The sequence below is a fragment of the Psittacula echo genome (genome assembly GCF_963264785.1).
Source record: "Psittacula echo genome assembly, chromosome: 5".
NCBI classification, from domain to species: domain Eukaryota; kingdom Metazoa; phylum Chordata; class Aves; order Psittaciformes; family Psittacidae; genus Psittacula; species Psittacula echo.
This window is the reverse complement of record NC_137739.1, coordinates 43,248,560-43,272,381: the sequence shown is the minus strand read 5'-3', so window position 1 is coordinate 43,272,381 and position 23,822 is coordinate 43,248,560. Positions and strand designations below refer to the sequence as shown.

Here is a 23,822-nt window from a genome sequence, read left to right as displayed (position 1 = left end):
TATTCCTAATATGAGTGTGAGGCAAATCTGTGCAGTTATTTTGTCTTGTGGATTTTCATCTTGTAGATTCTATAAATGAACTGTCATGAAACTGTTTTAGCCAATTAATTGTGGCATTGCAGGCAAGACTTAGAATCGTAAAATCAAAGTGGTTTGGATTGGAAGGAACTTTTAAAGGTCTTTTAGTCCAACCTCCCAGCAATGAGCAGAAACTTCTAGATATATAGCTCAATTGATAGGTGCAGAGCAAAGTTTTAAAATTCACTAGTTTATAGACACACATTTTTTTCTAGATTAATCATTCGGTTCTGACAGGAAAATAAGGCTGTCACTATTATGCACCTCTGTCTCCATCATTTAAATTGATTGTGGTGTTAAGACATCTCTGAACCCTAGGGAGATTATTTCAAGTGGGGTATGATTAATTCTAGGAGCTATATAAATCCTTTTGAACCAGAGTTTAATTTTTCCTCATTTTAGTTGCAGCTTTCTATTGGAAATTTGAAAATTTCTGGAGATTTAGTTGGCTTTCAGTATAATCTTATGTTGATTTCATACTTCAATTTTCTTCAAAATTTATTCTTATGCGTACCATTTTTTAGTAATTCTGGGATGATACTTCAGAAATTAAAATGTTTATTGATGTACAGGTGTTTGTTAAATCGTAGAATATTTACGCTAGAAGTCAAAGTAATTTTTCTCAGTACTCCCTTTTCTAGAAGTGCCTGAAGATACAAAATAAATAATTATATTTAAAAATATTTTTCTTTTTCTAGAAAAAAAAAATCAATTAAGTTAGGAAATACTAGTTCTTCATGTTCTGTGTTTAATTGATGTACATGGCTTTGAAAAAGTGTCTTATGTGATAAATGTTTTCTCTGAGATGTATGTATGTATGCTTGATGTTTTAAGGAAATTAATTTGTAAAAAATTTGTCTTATTGTCTGTCTTCTGTATATGCACATAGATACAGCAAAGTTGTACATGGCAATTTTTCATACAGTTTACAAATTATATTCTTTCTGACTACTTTGTTGAATTTAACTTGTGCCTTTCTTCAATGAAAACCTGTATGCTTTTCTTCAGACACAAAATTAGCAATTTCTTCCTGAGCACCTTTCAACGTGTTTGGCTGGAAAAAGTACATGAAAAAACTCAGTATGACAGGCTTATACTCAATTTAATGGTAATGTAACTTGTGGAGAGCCTCTTGCTTATGCACACACTTATTCCTTCCCAGCCATGATTTGATGTTATCATAAAACATGAATTTGTACAATTTTCAGAAGGGATTCTGATTGGTCAGTTTTTGGAATTTGATAATAAAATGCCACCAGTGCTAGCAGGAGAGCACAGAAGGTTGGCTCAGTAGCTGTTCCATTATAATATAGTATTTCATGTGCACAGTGTCAGTTCAGAAAATTTGTATAGCTTTTCTTTGTGGTGCAGAATAAAAGTAAATGAAAAGGCTGCGTGAAACAACATTTGTAACTTCATGTAGTGTGCCTCAAAACAGAATTGTCCCCAAAATATAACATAAAGATGGAATGGTTTGGCCATTAATATATGTAGCCTTATTGCCAGGAGCTGTATTTTCTGTGGATGTTAGTTAAATGGGTACTGTGTAGTAGTAATTAGTATCCCTAGGAGTTTACTAAAATTGGTATTTTTCTAGAGCAGGTTTTGTGTATTTCTGTATCTGTATTTCAATATCTGTATTTCAATCAGCATCTTTGAGGACATATTAATACTGCCTTTATTTGGAACTGAAAGAAAAGGAGCTGAGGTTAGTCTTCTCTATGTGGAAGAAGGCAATGATTGTCTGCAGATAACATGCTGGAAAGCACTCATACTTATTTTGGGGTTTGTGGCCAACTTCTGCTGTCTCAATGTCATAAATCTAGTAAATGAGATTTACATCTCCTAGGTGTAAATCCCATCCATCTTTAAATCAGTTCAAGCGTGTATTTTTCCCATGCTTGCATTAAGGTTCTAGTCCTGCAGTTTCATATATAATGTATGTCAGCACTCCCAAAGCTTTAAAACCAAAAAGTAACTTATACACACATGTATGGAAAAATAGTAAGAATGTTCAAACGTACATGCTGGTTTGTCACTGAATGTTAGTTATGTTTTACATTTTGTTTCACTGACCAATCAGAGGATCAGAATTGTACAAATATGTATCCTTACTAATCATTAACCACCTGAGCTGTTATACTATGTTCTGTTACCCCTCTTGATCTCACTTTCACACCCCCCCAGGCACCGTTCTATTAACCTCTTCCTCCATGGCTATCAGAACTATTGGATAGAAACAGAGGAATACTCATTTGAGGAGAAACTAGTTCAGGATTTGGCTGTAAGTACTGACATAATTGGGCATATTTTTCAGTGCCCACTTCAGTGTATATTTCATGTTTCTGTTATAACCTATATTTAATTTTTGTGTACTGTATGATTATAAATTAAAAAATATTATTCCTTACGCTTCATGGCGTAAGGTAATTTTCTGCTGTGGTCAAAAAGGCGTTCATCCTGTGATGCACACTGCATTAAGGTGGTTTATGCCTTCAGATGAACTATGTGATACCCATTCTTGGGAAGAGAAATGGATTAGATGAACAGCCAGACTATTTTTGTCATTATGGTAATTCCTATGTTCCTATATTTTATTTACTGTTTTTTTAAGCTTGACACAGTTGATCCTTTTCCCCTTTCTAAATTTTCTGTTGATGCATAATATTTAATTTTAACATTTTCAGCTTTGATCCAAATTAATTTTGCTTTTTCCTTTTTGATACATCATAAGGAGAAGTAAACACATACAGCCGTATTCAGCAAAAATTTATTTACATGTGTACTTGATAAAAGTGATAAATTTCAGCATTTTGTTACTGAATATTGATTCAGAAAGCCTGCTACTTTTTTCTCTTCCCCCTCTGTAGTTAGTTTGCCTAAAATACCTCCAAAGGGCCTATAGTATCTAAATACTGTGAAAATTAATATATGGCGTCATGGATCATATGAAGACATACCAGAAGATGCTTCGGCATTAGCAAAACCAGTCATGTTGTGTTTATAAAGACCCATTGGTATAGAAGGTTGTATGATATTTTCAAAATCAAAGCTAACATATTCTTCTCATAGTCATGTGGTCATAGTCTTTGTTGGTTTTTTTTTCTAAAGGAAGAAATGAAGCCATTAATCAAAACAGTGATTACAATTATTTCAGATTTACTAAAGCAGTAAATTGAACTCCTGTAACCATATTTTTTATATTACTATAATTGTAATAATTCTACAATAATTACAAACCTTGCAAAGGAGTGATTACACAAGTAAGGTAAAGCTGATATGCTGTTCTTCTGCCTGGCTCTTTTATATATCAAACTGCCAAAAAATGTTCAAAATTGACAATAAAAGCAGTCATTACATTTGTTGAATCAAAGTTACCTAAATATGATGTATGTAAGTATTGTAGCAAAGAGTAGTCTGAATAATATCTGATGATATTATTATAAAAGTTCCATTTACCAGTAATACTTCTGCTAAATAATTGAGCTGGGATTTTCTTTCAAGTCTGGTCGAGTGGAAACACATAATTTCTGCTGAATAAGGCTTCCGTAAGATTTTCGCTGTCTCATTCTCAATACCTTGCAAATGAGAAACTTACAAAGTTAGCATCAATTGTGAATGGCAATCAGATATTCTTAACTCCTCCTGAGACCTACAGGCACGTAATGTTGCAGGTTATGCTATAAGCTATTGAGTAAGATGAATACTGGAAGTTAGTACAAATTGGAAAGAATAAAATTACTGAAATCCTTTCTAAGCTTAATTACTCAATTTTTTTCTTACTCATGAAACTTAATTTGTATGTTCTGATGTAAACCTTGAGACAGACACTTCCAAAAAAAGATGAAGAGGAAGAGGAAGAGACTGAGAAAAAGCAGCCTGATCCACTTCATCAGATTATCCTCTATTTTAGTCGCAGTGCTCTCACAGAGAGAAGGTAAAAAAAGCTGTCTTGAAAAGCACATTGAATAAAAGCACCAGTAATCGAATTTCTAGTAACATTAAAGAAGTGATTTAGCACAATTTCAGTTCCTTAGTGTGCATGGTGAATACTTTTTTGCCTCTCAGTTTCATTAAAGTTTTCATGTATTTAAATGCAATATAACCTTTTTATTGAGATAAATATTGACTGTTCTTGAAATTTTAAAAGCTTGGTAAATACCCAATACAGAAATTACTGAGCATGAATTCTTACAAAAACATAAAGTTTACAGGAACTACCGGTTTATTCAGAGTACCTTCCCCTGGTCTCTGCTGCTTACAGATGTGTGGTGATGGTGCTGTTATTCATTACATTTTATTCAGTATATCAGAAAAGGTTTCATTGATGATCAGCATGAATCTCTTTCAGTGACAGTTTCTGCTTTGAATTTAGACTGTTGATTGGAATATGTATTTTTTATGAGTAGGATGCTTCATATGCTTTTTATGTATGACTAATGTAATCTTGCCATCTGACTGTTACAATTATTCGTATATCTCCATTATACTTTTCTGCACCTACAACAGCCAGTGATCCTTACTTATCCAACATAAGTCCAAAAGTCCATGATGTCAAAATATATCTCTAAACTGTTTAATTAAAAAATTAAGACTTGGTTTGAGATAAGAAAATGCACTCATAACATGATTTTCAAGTATAATTGCCTTTTAAGTAAATGTGTGTATCTATTTTAATAAAATACCCTTTAATAAAATGGTATTTAAATGTTAGTAGGAGTATGACTTCTTTTTATTACTATGTAATAAAATAATTTTGCTTATTCTTTACTCTTTATAGCAAACTAGAAGATGATCCTTTATATATTGCCTATTCTGCTATGATGGCAAAGGTAAATATAGTATTTCAAACTCCATCCTTCACTCCTCTCAGGTGCTTCCTATTAATTTTACATGCTTCCCTCTGTTTTAAGTGTAAATTCTACTTGTAATTTCTATATTTTTAATGAAGCAAATGCTGTTCAGTTATATATATATAAAATGAGAAATTTCCTACATTAATAGCATGAAATACCAGTAGGTGCAATCCTATTGATATCACTTGGCACTTTGTTTTGTATGGGATTAACTCATGAGCAGTCGTAACATGTTAGTTATTTTTATTCTTCGAGTAATTATTTTGGAGTTAAAATTTTAAGTCTGTCAGAAATAAGTTGACAGGTTTTGCAACATACTGATCACAGCTGACACATATGAGGAGAGTTTGACTGTGAGGAAAAATATTACGGATATAAATAGAGATATGAAATAAGAACACATAGCCTGCAGTTACAGGGTGTATGTGTAGTTGGATGAATACACTGAAGTACTCACACGTTAGGGAATACCAGTTTCTTATGTGAATGAGAACAAGTATTTATAATTACAGGGATTTAAAATCTTGCTAGTGCCTTTAATTGTTGCTTGAAAAAAGAATTCTTTGGTCATTTTTGTAGAAATACTATAGTAAAAATAGACGTATTTTATAATAAGGAAAATCTTGTGCTTTCTCTTTCTAACATAAAAAGAGCTGTCAGGAAGCAGAAGAAGAGGAAGAAGAAGAAAAGGAAAAGACGTTTGAGGTAAGAGTTTAAATAAAATTTCTTTCTCATTGCCTAATGTGCAAGTGTTTTAACTATTCCTTCTAGAATAAATGCAAGAACAACATAGTTATTGAGCTGATTTACTAGGTTGTTTGTATAAAACAGATACCATATGTTCTGAAGTTTTGGAAGCATAGAATCATAGAATCATAGAATAGTTAGGGTTGGAAAGGACCTTGAGATCATCTAGTTCCAACCCCCCTGCCATGGGCAGGGACATCTCACAATAAACCATGCCACCCAAGGCCTCATCCAACCTGGCCAAGGATGGAGCACTCACAACTTCCCTGGGCAACCCATTCCAGTGCCTCACCACCCTCTCAGTAAAGAATTTCTTCCTTATATCCAGTCTAAGCTTCCCCTGTTTAAGTTTGAACCCGTTATCCCTTGTGCTGTCACTACAGTCCCTGATGAATAGTCCATCCCCAGCATCCTTGTAGGCCCCCTTCAGATACTGGAAGGCTGCTAGGAGGTCTCCACGCAGCCTTCTCTTCTCCAGGCTGAACAGCCCCAGCTTTCTCAGCCTATCTTCATACGGGAGGTGCTCCAGTCCCCTGATCATCCTTGTGGCCCTCCTCTGGATTTGTTCCAACAGTTCCATGTCCTTTTTATGTTGCGGACACCAGAACTGCACACAATACTCCAAGTGAAGTCTCACAAGAGCAGAGTAGAGGGGCAGGATCACCTCCTTCGACCTGCTGGTCAAGCTCCTCTTGATGCAGCCCAGGATACAGTTGGCTTTCTGGGCTGCGAGCGCACACTGAAGCCGGCTCATGTTCATTTTCTCATCGACCAAGACCCCCAAGTCCTTCTCCGCAGGGCTGCTCTGAACCTCTTCTCTGCCCAACCTGTAGCTGTGCCTGGGATTGCTCCGACTCAGGTGTAGGACCTTGCACTTGGCTTGGTTAAACTTCATAAGGTTGGCATCAGCCCACCTCACAAGCATGTCGAGGTCCCTCTGGATGGCATCCCTTCCCTCCGGCATATCAACTGAACCACACAGCTTGGTGTCATTGGCAAACTTGCTGAGGGCGCACTCAATCCCACTGTCCATGTCTCCGACAAAGATTTTGAACAAGACCGGTCCCAACACCCATCCCTGAGGGACACCACTCGTTACCGGTCTCCAGCCAGACATGGAGCCATTGACCACAACTCTTTGCGTGTGGCCATCCAGCCAGTTCTTTATCCACTGAGTGGTCCACCCATCGAATTGATGTCTCTCCAATTTAGAGACAAGGATGTCATGTGGGACAGTGTCGAATCAAACAATCCATATGGATTATGGAGGCAGATAATCCATATGGATTATGGAGGCAGATGGCCTTCAACAACTTCAGATTTCTCATAATTATGTTTTCTTCTGAACCAGTTCCACTCTGTATTGTGTTCTCATTTTTATTCCCAAACCCAGGAGAAAGAAATGGAAAAACAGAGAACTCTCTATCAGCAAGCTCGCTTACATGATCGTGGAGCTGCTGAGATGGTCCTTCAGATGATTAGCGCAAGCAAAGGTAATAATCTGTGCAGCATTAAAAGTATACACGATCTACATATCATAGGTATAATGCTATACATATATAGAATGTATTATGTCATTATACCTATGAGGTATATATCACATATAACTTGTATATGGCAATGAGGCAATATAAATATCCATTACAACAATACTAGGTAAAATTTCCAGACTGCTTTTCTGGTTGAGTAGTTCATAATTGCAGGTTCTAATGACTGCACCCTTGTTTGACAGGTCATACAGGACCCATGGTTGTTGAAACACTGAAACTTGGTATTGCTATTCTAAATGGTGGAAACACCATAGTTCAACAGGTAATACTTTCCTAATGATTGTGAATCTTGCTTGTGGAAAGAAGGAAAGTAATTTTGAGAGTTTTAGTGGTTTTGTTATAGTGCCTTTAATTTTAAGCTAAACAGTGAAGAAATATCAGGGTATTTTTGGTATAATAACAATGACACTATTGCTTGCCAGTGACTTGCATTTCAAACGGTAATTCAGAAAGTTGTTAGTTCATATAATTCTAATATAGATTTTTTTTTTCCTCCCAAAATTTACACCTTCTAGAAAATGCTAGACTACCTGAAGGAGAAAAAGGATGCTGGATTTTTTCAAAGTCTCTCTGGCTTAATGCAGTCCTGCAGGTAAAAGCATAAATCATATTATTACAGTTTCAGTTTTATTCAGGTTGGTGGCTTATCGCTCAGTGCAGGTGGATTTGTTCGATTTAAATTACAGGAGTTACAGATTGTAGAATTCTTGTTGAAAATTTTTGTGAATAGAGGAATGGTATGTTAATCTTTTAGAGTATTCTTCCAAAGGAGAAAATAAAGCAAAGACTGTGTATGCCTTTGAAGGCTTAGTTTGGAGAGGTAGAATAGTAAACTGTAAAGGCTCCTTTACTGGCCCAAGATCCATCAAATTTTCCATCTGGGTGGTTCTAAGGATAGAGAAAAGCCATCACTGAAGGAGAGACAGGCCAATAGAGCTTTATCAAGCTTTCAGTTTCTCCACATCTCTGATGAGTTACATAATCTCTGTTTCTTCATTTGAATCCTCTCCAAATATATGTCAGGTTTGTTAGAAATGGCACGTCACCAGTGAGACTACAGTAGCCCATTTCCTTGATAAACCGTAAGTTTAAGTTAGTTAAGGTGAAGGACTCATATAAAGAAGCTGGGAAACTGTTGGTGTTTCTGATTACACTTACAGTAGAGAACCTCCTTTTTTTAGTCTTTTAAAGCAACAGAAGAATTCTGAAGGAGTAGACTGCAAATTAGAATCGGAGGAGCTGTGTGGAAGGAGTGTGGAAGGAATGTGGAAGGAATGGTGACCTGCACTGCAGATATTATTGCTGAGTAGTTGCAACCTAATTAAATAACATCTGACTTCTAATTTTTACATTTATATAGAACAATTTAGCAAGGATTTGCTCAAACAGGACCTACAGCAATGATATTACCAATAGTGTATGTGTATTGTTCAAGACTTCATAAAAAATGGTTTTGATCAAATGACTTGAACACTGACAAGAGAATGAAAATGATGCTTTAAAAATGCTTTCAGTTTTAATGATGTTGCTAGATAGAAAAATATGACTGCATTGCTTTTAACTGAAAAAGAAAATAGATAATCATAGAATTGTATTTGAACTATCTGAATGAAAGTGTTCTGATTCAGAATCAGAGATTCTTCTGTTATTCTTCTGAATAACATAATAATGCATAATATATGCAGTAACAATATAATAGAAATAGTAGTGATAACTTAGTGGAAAAGAGTGTGACGAAGAAATGTCCTTTTGGCAGGCAGGTTTAAATCAATATAGAGAGTAATATTTCAGGTTCCTTTTCCACTTTTCATTTGTATATGAAACCACGAATGACTGGAAGTGAGGTTAGGTATGTGGTGAGACCTGACTTGAGACTCATTTCTTTCCAGAAATTGACACTGAACCCTTATTTTCATCACAAGCTCTGTTATTTAATGTTCATATTAAATAAAATAAGAGGCAATGCGTGTCACAGTGGGTCAAAGCTAGTTGTTGAAGGGATTTCCTAGATGAAAATAATTTTCCACTGTGTACTACAGTGCTTGTTCCTGTTTGTTTTTGTTTTTCAATGAAAGTGTTCTTGACTTGAATGCATTTGAGAGACAAAATAAAGCAGAAGGCCTGGGGATGGTTACTGAAGAAGGAACTCGTAAGTAGCATGAAATTGATTCCAGTAGTGCTTCAAACATTATTTGTGCTTCCTTCTTTAACTAGAACTGTTATTTACTGTGGCTTGAGTTTTCTGTTGATAAACTTACTATAAGTAATTCCAGGTTTGAGTTCTGAGTATGATTTATATTTACAATATCTTTAGCAATAATTTTTAAGAAAAACGTTGTAACTTCCAATATTCTTATCTTGTATTCTTGTTATTTTTCTTTGATCCACAGTCATCGTTCGTGAGCGTGGTATGTTTGGGTTTACAGTTTTTGATACTATTGTTGCAAAACTGTGTTGCAAATACAGAGAGAAATATTTCATTGCATCTTCCAGATGCATTTAGGTTTAGCTTTATGGTCTGCAGTAGGTTGTGTGCTCAGCTTGGATAAACAGTTTGATGCTTATTTAATAAATGTGATTCATATTTAAGGCATGATTTTAGTTATGACTAACAATTTATTTATTAGATATATATCCTGTTGTGCTTTTTAAAATTATTTTTTAATTTTTTTAACCATGGATGCATTGGAGTGCTAAGTATTTTGGCTTTGCTTTTTCTTGTCTCAGTTTTTCTTTTCATTATTATCAGTTTGTTTCTTTCAAATTGCTTTACGCTTTTATGATACTGTCTTTTACTAGAATTCCAGTTGTAAAGGTTGCTGTAAGATTGTGTTGTTCATATTTAATCATAGCAGTTGTCACATAATCATTATATTTATATATTTTAAAGGTGAAAAAGTGTTGCAGCATCATGAATTTACTCGAGATCTATTTAGATTTTTACAACTCCTCTGTGAAGGGCATAACAATGGTAAGTGAACTGAATTAATTTTGCAGAAAATGTATGATGATGAGTCTCTGTTCTTAAACAGAGTTGAACAGAATTGAATAGATTCTAATGGCTTATTCCTTCTAACTCATTTAGTGTTCTGAGCAGAAACTGATATGCCAACAACTCAAATTGTGGAGTTCAGTTTGAATTTTTAAGTCTTAACATAATTTCAGGTTTTATGCCAATTATTAATAGTAAAGCTTTTTGCAAGTCATGTGGGTAACAATTCTTCAGTTGCATTTACTTTATGATCTACTATAGTTCAATTTCCACCACATAAACATCTGTTCCCAGCAAGCTACTTAAAAAGAATGCATTCTGCATGTCTCCATGAGAACATTAAAACAGCCTTGTATTTGTTAATTCCTATATATACTAACCAATCACAAATCACTTCTTATTTCAGATTTTCAAAATTACCTACGTACTCAGATGGGAAACACCACAACTGTGAATATTATCATTAGTACAGTTGACTATCTCTTGCGTCTTCAGGTGAGGCAAAACCACAGAAAAATGGAATACAACATATTGCCTTTTCTTCATTTTTGTAAATTGACATTTTACTGGAATCAAATGTGAAAATCCTCTCTTCAGAGATATCTGAAATGAAGATTTAATTTATTTCATCTCTTCTTTCCTTTTAAAATAGATGAGCCTTCAGAATTCTGTGTGAAACCAGGTGTTTATTTACTTCATTTTTCACTTCTTCAAGGAGCAGTTAGATAAAACCACAGAAAGTTATTTTCATAAGAAATCGATTGATACAAAATGCTAAATTTCATCTGCTGCTGATTCAACTTCTGGTGATACAAATGCAAGCATACTGCATACAGAATCCAAAATTAGAAACGTATCATTGTTGATTTTTTCTTAGGAATCAATCAGCGACTTCTATTGGTACTATTCAGGAAAGGATGTTATTGATGAATCAGGACAACGTAACTTCTCTAAAGCTTTGGCTGTCACCAAACAAATATTCAATTCCCTTACAGAATATATCCAGGTAAACAAAATGTTTTACTCACAGTACCAAAAATGAAGTTCTATGGCCTGATAATATCCTATCACAAATCGGGAAATACTTTGTCTTTATTTTTCTTAAATTCGATAAAGTTACATAGCATCACTGGTCCAGTGTAAAGTTAATACTAAAACATGTGAATGGCTACATATTTGATATGATACGATTGAGTATTCATACACTAGATAGCAGAGACCTTGGGAAGCTTTCTTTTGCAGCCTCATGGAAACCTGAAGTTTCTTTTTTTTTTTTTTTTCAGGGAGAAATCTTATGAAATAATTTGGTTTATTTGTTTTTGTTTATTTTATTTTATATAAATAAAATGTGCTTTTTTTTCCTTAAATTTTTTAGGGTCCTTGCATAGGTAATCAACAGAGTCTGGCTCATAGTAGGCTGTGGGATGCAGTTGTTGGCTTTCTTCATGTTTTTGCCAATATGCAGATGAAACTTTCACAGGTATTTTCAGTAGTCAAATCATCTCTTTCATATGTTAGTCAAGTGAATGTTGAAAACTGTAAAGCAGTTAATGTGCTTCTACTCGTTGGTTGAGCATGGGCATAATGTAATGTAGAGGCCCAAGACTAAATCTCAGGACTAGCATCTTCATATCACTCCTTTCAGCATTAATCATCACAGTGCACTCACTTTTTCAAGTATCAAACTCACTGCTTCCAGCTCCATTATACCTTTCTGATAATGAACGTGGCAGTTTGTTCTGTTACCAAAACCTGATGATCTGTCAGAGCTGAAACACAATTAAAAGCATTTTAATAGGCTCCCATGCTACAGATAAGTAAGGCAAGAGAAAAGCTGGGAAAAATTCAAAGAGGGAGGGAATGTGACAGGCAGTCAACTTGTCCCATTAATCCATCACAGGCATGGAGCAAGAGGGCAATAAGCAGTGTTCATTTCACTGTGCAGAGCATTGTGGAATCCCAGCCCTTCTTACAGTTTCAGGCTTCTGTGTTCTTTTGCAACTGCTGCTTAATGTACCCATACAGTCAGGCCACTGGGAACTGAAAGCAACAGTGCAGTCATTTTCTCACTCTTGTTCAGTGCTCTGCTACCCTCTGACTTACTCATAAGATTTCTACCCACCCTACAGAAGTATATCTGAATTTCTGGGGTACTTAACAGTTTTAGGTCCTTCATCTTAGTCGCAAACCCATGTTAGATTTATATTCTGTAGTTAAACTAAACAGTTGTAGCTCAGTTTGAGTGGTAATGCATCCTACCACTAAATATTCCCTGTGAAGTGAGAAAGGGTGAATTCTTTCTGAGATGAATACTGCCAGATGTGCTGAATAATCAATTTTGTGATTTTTTTGCTGTCCCTTATCTGCCCTTTTGTACTTCTCAATGCTTTATTAAAGCTTATCTTTATGGTATTAATACCTCTGTGGTAGTAAGTTACCCTCATATTGTATAAGATCACTGATAGTAATCATAATAAAATGACAATGAAATCTTGAGGAATGTAAACTATATTTAGGTGATCATCCTGCATACTGTTTTTTCCAGATGTATTTAGTTTTCCAGATAAATACAAATTAAAAGCAACCTTATACTTTTGTTTTTGTTTTTTTTACAGGACTCTGCTCAGATTGAATTACTCAAAGAACTGTTAGATCTGCTAAAGGATATGGTAGTGATGCTCTTGTCACTGCTTGAAGGTTGGACCTGTTTTTCTTTATGGTCTATTATGATTTTCCCAGCTTCATATTGTAAAGTATGAGAGCTATGTTAATTTTTCTAAACTGTTTTTAAATTGCCTTTATGTAATGTCAGGAAAAAACTTATTTCACATTTATTTAATAATTATTGTCGAATATACTTAGTCTTGAAAAGAGGGCTGCTACAAAAAAAGCATATTGAAAGAAAAAATGCAACATTCGAGAACATTTTTGTTTTGTTCTCAGAATGAATATGAGATCAATTTATTTAAAATCTAGCAATGACAAATAACTTCCTGTTTTCACTCACTGTTTAGGCAACGTTGTAAATGGAACTATTGGAAAACAAATGGTTGACACACTTGTAGAATCATCTAGCAATGTAGAAATGATTTTGAAGTTCTTTGACATGTTCCTTAAGTTAAAAGATCTGACTAACTCAGATGCTTTCAAAGAGCACGACCCAGATGGTAAAGGCATCATTTCAAAGAAGGAATTTCAAAAATCAATGGAGGCTCAAAAACAATACATACAGTCAGAGATTGAATTCCTGCTGTCCTGTGCAGAAGCTGATGAAAATGATATGTTTAACTATGTTGATTTTGTGGAAAGATTCCATGAACCAGCTAAAGACATTGGATTTAATGTAGCTGTATTGCTAACAAACCTTTCAGAGCACATGCCTAATGACTCACGCCTTCAGAGCTTACTTGAACCTGCGGAAAGTGTTCTTAATTACTTTGAACCATACCTTGGCCGCATTGAAATAATAGGTGGAGCCAAGAAAATAGAAAGAGTTTACTTTGAAATCAGTGAGTCCAGTAGAATGCAGTGGGAGAAGCCACAGGTGAAGGAATCTAAAAGGCAGTTTATATTTGATGTTGTAAATGAAGGTGGAGAGCAAGAAAAAATGGAACTTTTTGTGAATTTCTGTGAAGACACAATCTTTGAAATGCAGTTAGCATCCCAGATCTCTGAAACTGATTCATCCGAGAGGCCTGAGGAAGAGGAAGAGACAGAGTCTTGTTATGTAATGGATATTGGAGATGATGAGGAAGAAGAAAAGTCCCTGGAATCTGCTTCAGCTTTTGCAATGGCCTGTGTTGCAGTGAAGAAGAATGTTGCCAACTGTTTTAAAACAATCACTGTGAAGAACCTAAGGAAACAATATAGGAAAGTTAGGAAGATGACAGTAAAAGAGATGGTGAAACTGTTTTTCTCCTTTTTCTGGCTCCTATTTGTAGGGATGTTCCAACTGTTCTTTACTATAGTGTGGGGAATTTTCCAGATTCTTTGGAGCACTGTATTTGGGGGTGGCCTAGTTGAGGGAGCAAAAAATATTAAAGTGACTAAAATACTAGGGGATATGCCTGACCCAACACAGTTTGGAATTCATGATGATGTTATGGAAGCAGAAAAAGCTGAAGGTGCCGAGCATGGCATCAGAGCTGACCTTGTGCAGTTTGCGAAAGGTGAAAAGGGAGAAGCTGACATCATATCAGACATTTTTGGCATTCATACAAAGAAAGAAGGTGGTTCAAAACATGGTCATGATGCTGGGCTTGGAGATATTGCAGAAATCCTTGGTACTGATATCCAGTCATCTTTGGAAAACACAGTTCGTAAGAAAAAAGGACTACAGGTATGTTAAAGAGATTTTGTAATTCTTTGCAGAAAATAATAAGACAAATATATTACTGAATTTTCTATTAGTAACTGAATTATTTGTCAGTTAACTGATTAATAAATGTTCTTGGTGAGAACATACTTTATAATCTGTATTCTTAAAAAAAACCAACAAACAAGACAGCAGAGTTTACGTGCCCAGTGTGTTTAGATTTCACTCCAGTAAATTGTTATTGTTCATTTGGACTGCATTCAAAAATTGCTAGCAGGTTTCCAGGCATGGATTCTGCTTTAAATGGTTTGCAGGTTTTTTTTATTTTGCATACCCCACTTTCCCACAGTATATTTCAATTAGTTTTACAATCTACTTTCTCCATAATGCCTTGTCATTATCATCTTTCTTGTACATGCTTTGCTGGTCACTTTTTCCTATTTGAAATAATTTTTCCTGAATTTGTTGTTACTATGTTTACCATGTAATCATTCTTTCCTCATATTCTGTTTTATGAACAGTATATTTTGTTCCGCTCAGCTGAGCTAAATATAACTTATCATTCTGTTTGAAAATGGATTGATCTAAATGTCAAAACCAATGCATTTGTCATATTTGGAAGGCAATATGTTTCACTCTACACTTTAGATCTGTTTCTACTTGTTATTCAAATATATCTTTCCTTTCATTAATCCACCTCTTTACAGTATGCTTTCCAGATATTTTCAGGATGAGCCTCCATTGTTCAACTTCTTAGTTCATTATGTCCTCTTCATTTGTATGCTTTTCTCTAAGAGTAATTGCCTAGATCAAACTATATATTTCTATTTATTTTTACTGTTTATTTATTCATTTTTATGTTTGTACTTAAAAGTTACAGTCTTTAAAAAAGGGATTCATTCATTCTTCTACCCCTTAGAAGAACTAGGCATCATCAAATGATCTCTGAATTACCCTCCACGAGCTTGAGATCTTAGGGGAAACTATTTGTGGAAGTTACACATGTAAAAAAAAAAAAAAACTTTCATCATATGTGCTAGAGGAGGTTCCCAGATAAGAGGTGATATAAGGGAAGCAAGAATGATTTTTTGTAAATTCTTTCTCTACTTATGTGTGAGGCAGACATGCAGGTGATTAGTGGGGGAAAAGCACAGATAACTGTAACTTTAGACTCCTTTGTGAATATAGGACTTTGGAGCCTGCATCTCTTTGATTTCCAGTGAAGCTTAGTTATTCAAACTACATTTAAAAATGAGTTTACTTTGGTCTCGCAACACTAAGCCTAAGCCTGTTTGAAATCCAGGCTCCGGCTTCTTTGCTGCAGTTATAGTCATCTGTAAAGTTGTATATTGTTTTTTCCTTATCTCAAGGGACTGTTGTAAACACACACTTAGGTGGTTTTGAGGTGTGCAAGTAAAGGTTTAACGAACCATCAACCTCCCTAAGACAAATAGTTTGAAGAAAATATTGCGTAAGTAAAAGTTGTTTAAATAATTGTCTGTTTTCGACTGTGTCAGTTGATCTTGGCAAAACAACTGGGTTTTTGTAGTATCTGATAATTACACAGGTCTTTTTCAGATTTTTGATGCTATCACTGATACACTTCCTCATTTTATATTTGGAATGAGGCAAACTGATGCTCATTTTCTGCATAATCAGTAACTGCACTGAGTCTTCATGAGTGACTATTGTATTATGGTATGATCTAGATGTAGTCAATTACCTTTATCCTCAACAGGTCACATGATCTGTCTGATAACCACATATAATTACTTTACATTCTTAAAGGTTTTCCAACTTAGTTGATTCTGTGATTCTAAGTTGTTCAGTCAACTGGGCTAGTTACAATAGTGGTAACACTATGCTGAAAAAGGCTATCAGAAGAATTTCTGTGATTTTTACTGTTTACTTCTAGTCTGAGCTGTCTATTTTTTAAAAATCAAATACTTTAAAAGTGCAAACTGGTATAAAAATTTTAATGTGGTAATTATTTTATTTGTATCTTAGAAAACAATAACTAAATTTACCAAAATTTTATTTGAATGGATCCATTTTGAGAGTTAAAATACTTTTTGCAGATATCTGAAATTGCAAAAGCTGAAACTGAAAGAAAAGCAGAAGCTGAGAAGGCTGAGTAAGTTACACAATTCCTGTTTGATTCCTTGCTAATTCCTAATGCTATATATATACTATAATTTTCAGGCAGTAGTAGTTTGAATAAATATTATTACTGTTGTTTATCTGTTTTCAAGTCCCTTCTTGCATTTTATTGTTACAGAATTGTTTTGATATGATCTGTCTCTCTCTTCAATCCCTGCAGGGATGTTAAACATCATTTTCACTGTTTAGAGCACTTCCAGTAATTAAAAAGTGCACTTCAAATCTTCTATAGCTTTTTTGGTACCCTGTATCCAAAGAACCTGTTGATGAGTGTTACTCAGTATGAAGACAATAACTAAGATAATAACTAAGATAAGCAATTTCTGAAGCTGTTGTTTCATCTAGACCGTGTTACATTATAATATTAAGTTGATTAATCTTTAAATTGCTCAAATTACATGTTTTAAAAGTTTTGTTAAAACATCACTGCTGGGCTTTTTTCTTTGTTGACTGAGTTTGGTCTCCTGATTTAGACACTAGTGGCATATTCAGCAGAGCTTCAGTGGAGCAATTTCTAAGTATCTAGGAATTTTCCCCAAATCTCCTGTGCCACTCATTTTTTCTTATTTTTGACTTGTTCACCTCTTTTTTTCATACGCATGATCTCCTTCTACTTCTATAATTTTATTGGACTTGTTTTCCTGATTCCCTGTTGTCTTCTCTTGTCTGCCATGCTTAATTCTGCTCTCAAGTAATTTTGCAGCATGTTCAAATTGCCTTCAGCTTAAAAATCTGAGTTTAATGGCTTACATTCTGAGGCCACAAGAGGGACTTTTTTTGGTAGAAGATAAATACATTCTTGGACACCCATCATATGACTCCTACTGCAGTAGTAGTGTGATAAGGCGAACTACATACTGCATTTCTTTATTCTCACACCTTAAAACTTTCAGCCACCTCAGTGCCTCAGCATTCTTTTACATTATGCAAATTCGGCTGGGGGGTTTTTTCGCCTTTTTTTTTTTTTAGTTTAGTAACTAAATTCCCCTCTTACTATACACAGTCTTGATACTTAATTTTCATAAAGGCAATTCAGTGGTGCAGGAGGAATGACTGTAATCTACATACTTCGTAAGGTGTGACCTTCTGAAGTAAACTTCCTTCTTGTTAGTCATTCATCTCTGTAAGAACAATGATGGCCTTGACTGAAATTAATTCATTTTATGATACTGTGATTCAGGTATGATCCTGTGTATCAAATCCCAAAAGCTTTATTTCTCTTTGTCAGCCGCAGGCTCAAAAAGGTACATGTGAACTCTCAAATTTCTTATGTTACTTGTATTGGGTATATATGTACATCACTGGTTTTGGCAAACGTTATCCACTTCACACTTGATGCAGTAACTTCTGTCTGGTTTCCAGCTTTTTACCATATTGATCTCTCCTCAACAACTCTATTGGTGCATATCATTTGAAACTAAGGTCACTTTTTATTCTGGTTTACTCTCTACCTCAAATCTTAGAATCATTTTTCTCACAGTATCAAAACTACCTTTCAAAGCCAAACTTTCTGAATAGGGATTCTTTCTAAAGGAATGCATTTACAATACAGAAGTTTGGCTAGGTATTTTTGTTTCGATTGCCTTTCTTCTAGCATGGAAGATGGTGAAAAACAAGATAAAGCAAAGGAAGTACAATTTGAGCAGCTAGAAGAGGGAAAAATAAAGAAAAAGAAGCGAAGGCATGGACCAAAGATTGAGAAACCAGAGGCTGTAATGGCTAACTTCTTCAAAGCTTTGGAAATTTATCAAACAAAAATGCTTGTAAGTTTTTCCTAAATTTTTTTAGTCATTGAATTTTTGTTTATGTACTATAGAACTCTGATGTTGAAGGGAGAGACATCATCATAAAAGGAACATTAGCATGAGTTTTCAAATGACTGGCTGTATTCAGTCTGTTGTGATTTTTATAATACTTCAGAGAGTTACATACATAAAGTCTTTGTGTGTGTGATATCCCCTATTTTGGTCTAACAGGGCAGATTAACCTCCTGAGCTTCTTGTTAGGAGCTCCCTATTTTCCCTAATCTAACTTCTAGAATCTGTAATTCTAATTTCTGTGAGATTTTTCTTTATTCTTAAAAATATCAGATGATGAACTCTATGAATCTGTCTCAAGTAGTTTATTGCAGTATTTTAGCATTCCTATGCCAGAGTTCCTTCTAGAAAGTCTTCCTCATTATTTCAGTAAATCAGTATCCCCTGTTGCAATTGCAAGGTGCTTTTTAATCCCATTTACCATGAAATGGGAGAATAGGCTGCCAAGAAATGGCCTTCCTTGTTATAACTGGTGAATGAATGCAACACAAATATGTTTTTATTTTCTTAGAAAATTTCTTACCTTGGTATTATATAAAGGCTGCTTCTAATTTTCTTGATTTTTTTTTTTTTTTTTTAACTTTCAGCATTACTTGGCAAGAAATTTTTATAACTTAAGGTTTCTTGCTCTGTTTGTTGCATTTGCCATCAACTTTATTCTTCTATTTTACAAGGTAAGATTATACATTGCTCTTTAAATGTTTTTTTGTTACTTTCAGAGGAATATTTAATGATGGTTTCAAACCTTGTTTAATAAGGTCCTTCAACATGAACTAAAGCATTTAGATATGAAATAGTTAATATTTTAAATTTTGTAACTAAAATTTGTGATATTAAACTTCCTCAGGTTTTATTTTGTTCAGGCTAAATGAAAACATTTATTTCATTCCTCTGTTATAGTTGAGCTTGTGTTTCTAGGCATTTTTTCATTTACTCACAGAAATCTATTACTGTTTGAATTGTTACTCTTGTCATGGGAAATTTGAAATCCAACTAAAAAAACTCATGTCAAAACTGTTGCGTTTTTTTCTCTCATTTGTTTTAAAGATACTGAGAGACTTCATCTGATTATTCTCAGTGGTTATATTTCTGCTTTTTCTAAAGAACCCTAATGACTTCAGTTGGGTTTGACTGATCAGAATAAGATTAATACCTCAGTTTAACTAGATCAGCTCATATGTTTTAGTTATACTTAATTTGTTCATAATTTTTTTCATGTTTCAAGCTCAGGGGCATGTTTGCTTCAATTTATTTTTCTGTGAATTTATTAACCCATAGTGAACATTAAATGGTTTTTTTGTTGTTGCCATTTTTCCATTCTCCTGTTTCTATGTGGGAGTATAATTCAGCTTTCATGCTTATTTGTTCCATTTTCTTTGTTGTCATTGCCAATATGGTTGTTAGTGACTTTTGATTAAGATATTTCTATACTAGGATTGAGACTTTAATTGATGGGTATGAGCAGGCAACAGAAATGTAAAGCAAGAGAGGCCTTTTCAGAGTGTTTTTCCTATCACCAACGAAGGTGGTTATATATCCATACTTTAAAATTAATCTTAGGGTTTTACCTGAGTCATGAGTTGCTCCAGGTTCTGGTATATAAACCAGTGATACAAAGTAGAACATCTTCACTAATTTTATTACTGAATCTTCACAACCTCTGTCCATGAAAAGGAATAGAATTCACTAAAGAGAACTCCCATCCATAAAAGCCTCAGGTTTTTTTCCTTTCCTTACACATTTGAAGTCCATAAGAAAAGTCCTCTAAGCTAAGTCATGAAATAAATTATGGACAATATACAAGTCAATACGAGAACTTGGTTAAATTTTAGACTCTAGTATTCAGGAACAATATAGATTACAAAACACACCCTAAATTCAGTCATATTAGATAACCCTGTCATTGTCTGGTTCTTTGAAGATAATATTTGGCATAACTTTTTCATTGCTGGTTTGTACTTGAATTTTTTTCAGGTGACAGAAGAGCCACTTGATGAAGTAGACGAAGATTCTAATCTCTGGAACTCTTTTGACGAAGAGGAGGAGGACGAGGGCATGGTGTTTTTTGTTTTAGAAGAAAGTACAGGTTACATGGCACCTGCTCTCAGAGCACTGGCAGTTATTCATACTATCATCTCCTTTGTCTGTGTGATTGGATACTATTGCTTAAAGGCGAGTTCTGAATCTTATTTTTCTAATGTATTATTTGTTGAAGAACATTGTCAATGTACTTAAGTGATTTTTGAGCTAATACTGGAATACCTGTTAGTACCTAGTTGTCTTACAAATGCTCACTGTTCAATATGCAGCTGTTTGTTTTCCTCATTTACTCAGTCTGGCAGAGACTGAGTTAGCTTTCTTCATACCAGAGCATGTTTTGGATTTGTGGTTAAAACAGTGTTGCCAACACACCCACATTCTGGTTATTGCTGAACAGTGCTTGCACAGTGTGAAAGCTTTCTCTTCTTTAGCCACTCTGTTCATCCTCTAGCGAGTACGCTGGGAGGAGGCAAAGGGGTTGGGGGTAGGGGGTTGACTTCCAATGTTGCCATTGGTCAGAGACTCTCTAGGCCTTGATTTGCCTGTGGGAGGTGTTAGTGTGATGTTTGGTCTTACATGGTTTTATAAAGAGTATTTAATACTGTAGGTAGATATCATGGTTTCTAAAGATATGTAAGCCATGACAAAGATGTCCACTGTAATTTTCATAGGTCCCGCTGGTTGTATTCAAGAGAGAAAAAGAGGTAGCTAGAAAGCTGGAATTTGACGGACTGTACATAACTGAACAGCCATCTGAAGATGACATTAAGGGACAGTGGGATCGCCTAGTTATAAATACTCCGTATGTAACATTAAATTGTTATATGTAAGCTGCTTATAAATATAGTTCATAAAGTCACTGATCTAGAACTTTTGCTGTCCACTTGTCACTTAGTTCATCTAAAAGAAAGGCAATTTTTACTTTAGTTTTGATGCTACAGCAGTAGATTCTGATGTGAAATCCTGCATTATCTGTTTATCTAACAAATACCATCCTAGCATGTATATTCCACCTCCTTTTAATTTTTCTAGAGTTTGCAAGGATTGTGCACCTTCCCTTACAAGCTGTCTTCAAGACATTTCATATATGAGTCACTATTGAGAAAGCTTTAAGAAGATAACTTCCTTTTCAGTGACTCAATTTCACATTCATATTATATAGCAGCATTCTCCTGCCTTTCTTTCCCACTTCTTTGTAACAAAATTTGTGTATGAAAAGAGAAATAACTAGTGGAAAATAGCAATCCCAGAATTTGAATAGGTCTGACAGGAATTACTGTCAGGTTGCATGCACTAGCAAATACGGTAGTAATTATACACTGATTCTAGAAGACTCACCTGCTCTGTGAGTGAGTGATCCAAGTATGCAAAACATCAGTAAGCTCCAGCAGCCTGTAGAAGCAACATAGACAACTACAGCAAGTCAGCTCTCTTCTCTTGAAACAATGCCTTATCTATAGGCTATTTACTCTTTCGAAACAAACAGAATCACGTTTTGGTACTAGTATACCTAGGCTTAGATTGCAGTCTGACCCTAGTAACTGGGTAACTGGAGAGCTTTGCTTCATTTCCAACTTGTTTCTTTAGCTATTGACGGCAAGCTATCTAGACATCCATTAAGTTTATTCTCAGCAAAACCAAGGATGAATTAATGAGACATATTGTCAGCTTATCCCCAAAAGACATGCTGTACAGCCTGTTCTCCACTAATCAGGCTAATCCTTCTCATGTGAACTGACTTAAGTTCAGTGCAGGTATTGTACTATCAGGATAACAACTGCTGGACAGTGCCCAGTACTGTGTATATACTGAAATGTGCATTCCAGAACTGAATAAAAGAAGTAATTAAAAAGGCAAAAGAGGTACGCTGATAAATGCAGCACCCTTAGGTGTTTTTGGTAAGAGAGATAGGCGCAAGCTGGCTACATTAGAGACATGTTTTGCTTAAAAGTCAGAGAAACAAAGGAAGGAAATAAAATAACACAGATCATTGTACCAGGAAATACCATCTGAGTCACTGGAACCACTTGCCTTTATGTGGAGTAGCTTCATTCAGAACTGAACTTTTTTATCCTTCTGCATATTTGCTAACCTCAGTGTTACATCTAGGAAGTAAGGAGAGAAAAACTTTAAATTTTGTAGTGTTTCCTGCTAACTGGCGTTCTTCAAAACTGATATAATACACAGTAAGACTGCCAGAATGAGGAATTCCTGGGAACTTCTGTTCATAAGACAGTTTAAGCAAAATGGTTTTTATGATCATGTTAAAGATCAGAGAAATGTAACTGACAAGAGAGAACACTATCTTTGTTCTTGCCGGTCAAAGCTGATGTATTTCCTAGTGCTGTTATTGTTAGCTCTACCTTGTCTTGTTCTGGAATGTCAGCTCCAGTAACGACAATATGATACACCTGAGATTACCACTAACCCTGTGTTTGCCAAATGATCTTTGCAGTTTTATGGGGTCATTTATTTATCTATTTATTTTAATTTCACTTTATGTTGGCAAACTATCTACTGGTTCCCAAGAGTTCAGCCCCTATTTGAAATGTAATCCAGTGAATTTATAAGTTATTTATGCTACAAGACTTATTTTCCTTTGAAAATCATTGTCTATGTTAATTGTATTGCTTGAAGCAATGACGTGTTTATTTAGGAGATGAATGATATTACACTGACTACCCTGCTATTATGGAGTTGTTAGGCTCACTAGGTGGTAAAATTTAGCCTACTGTCCTTTTGTAGCCAGTTGTGTTTATGGATGGGAAAAAGAAAAGGAGATGTTAGGGGGAAGGATGATATTGCAGTAAATGATAACTAGTAACAGCTGTTGTCCATGTAGAAAGAAATTGTTCTTGTAATTTGAAGCACAGAATGAAATTGTACCAGAATCTGCAGCGATCAGGGACATAGTGTTTTCTCTTTTTTGGGGGCTTGTTTTTCCTCTAAGAAGTTAAATAACTTGAAATATCTTTGCCTGTGCAGGTCCTTTCCTAACAATTACTGGGACAAATTTGTAAAACGGAAGGTAGGCTTTTTATATTTCTATTACATTAATCATGGCAATAATCTACTATTCAGTTAGCGCAAATATCTATGTGTAATATACTTCTGTACACATATATATACAAATAATTGAGAACTAAAATTTGGTTTATGGAAGTTGTGGTGGTGGCAAATGTCTCAGTGAACAGGCAGCTGCAACGTAGGTGGTAGGAGGGAGGAAGACAGAAGGCTGTAGTTTCCTTCCTAGACTCAGGCATTCAA

At 34.9% G+C, this 23,822-nt stretch overlaps 1 protein-coding gene across 1 annotated transcript in view; it reads left to right on the top strand.

The window, feature by feature from the left end:
* Positions 1–23,822, top strand: part of RYR3 (ryanodine receptor 3) — a gene marked incomplete at its 5' end in the record, with an annotated part of 224,891 nt that overhangs the window by 190,444 nt on the left and 10,625 nt on the right. Inside the window, 20 exons of the mRNA XM_080618062.1 lie at positions 2,266–2,362; positions 3,906–4,015; positions 4,859–4,910; positions 5,586–5,639; positions 7,075–7,174; positions 7,414–7,493; positions 7,747–7,823; positions 9,307–9,384; positions 10,084–10,202; positions 10,630–10,718; positions 11,101–11,229; positions 11,599–11,703; positions 12,839–12,920; positions 13,238–14,562; positions 16,617–16,672; positions 18,293–18,461; positions 19,103–19,189; positions 20,490–20,687; positions 21,227–21,357; positions 23,541–23,583. Of these exons, the coding sequence (XP_080474188.1) occupies positions 2,266–2,362; positions 3,906–4,015; positions 4,859–4,910; positions 5,586–5,639; positions 7,075–7,174; positions 7,414–7,493; positions 7,747–7,823; positions 9,307–9,384; positions 10,084–10,202; positions 10,630–10,718; positions 11,101–11,229; positions 11,599–11,703; positions 12,839–12,920; positions 13,238–14,562; positions 16,617–16,672; positions 18,293–18,461; positions 19,103–19,189; positions 20,490–20,687; positions 21,227–21,357; positions 23,541–23,583 (3,181 nt within the window). The remainder of the gene's footprint in view (positions 1–2,265; positions 2,363–3,905; positions 4,016–4,858; positions 4,911–5,585; positions 5,640–7,074; positions 7,175–7,413; positions 7,494–7,746; positions 7,824–9,306; positions 9,385–10,083; positions 10,203–10,629; positions 10,719–11,100; positions 11,230–11,598; positions 11,704–12,838; positions 12,921–13,237; positions 14,563–16,616; positions 16,673–18,292; positions 18,462–19,102; positions 19,190–20,489; positions 20,688–21,226; positions 21,358–23,540; positions 23,584–23,822) is intronic.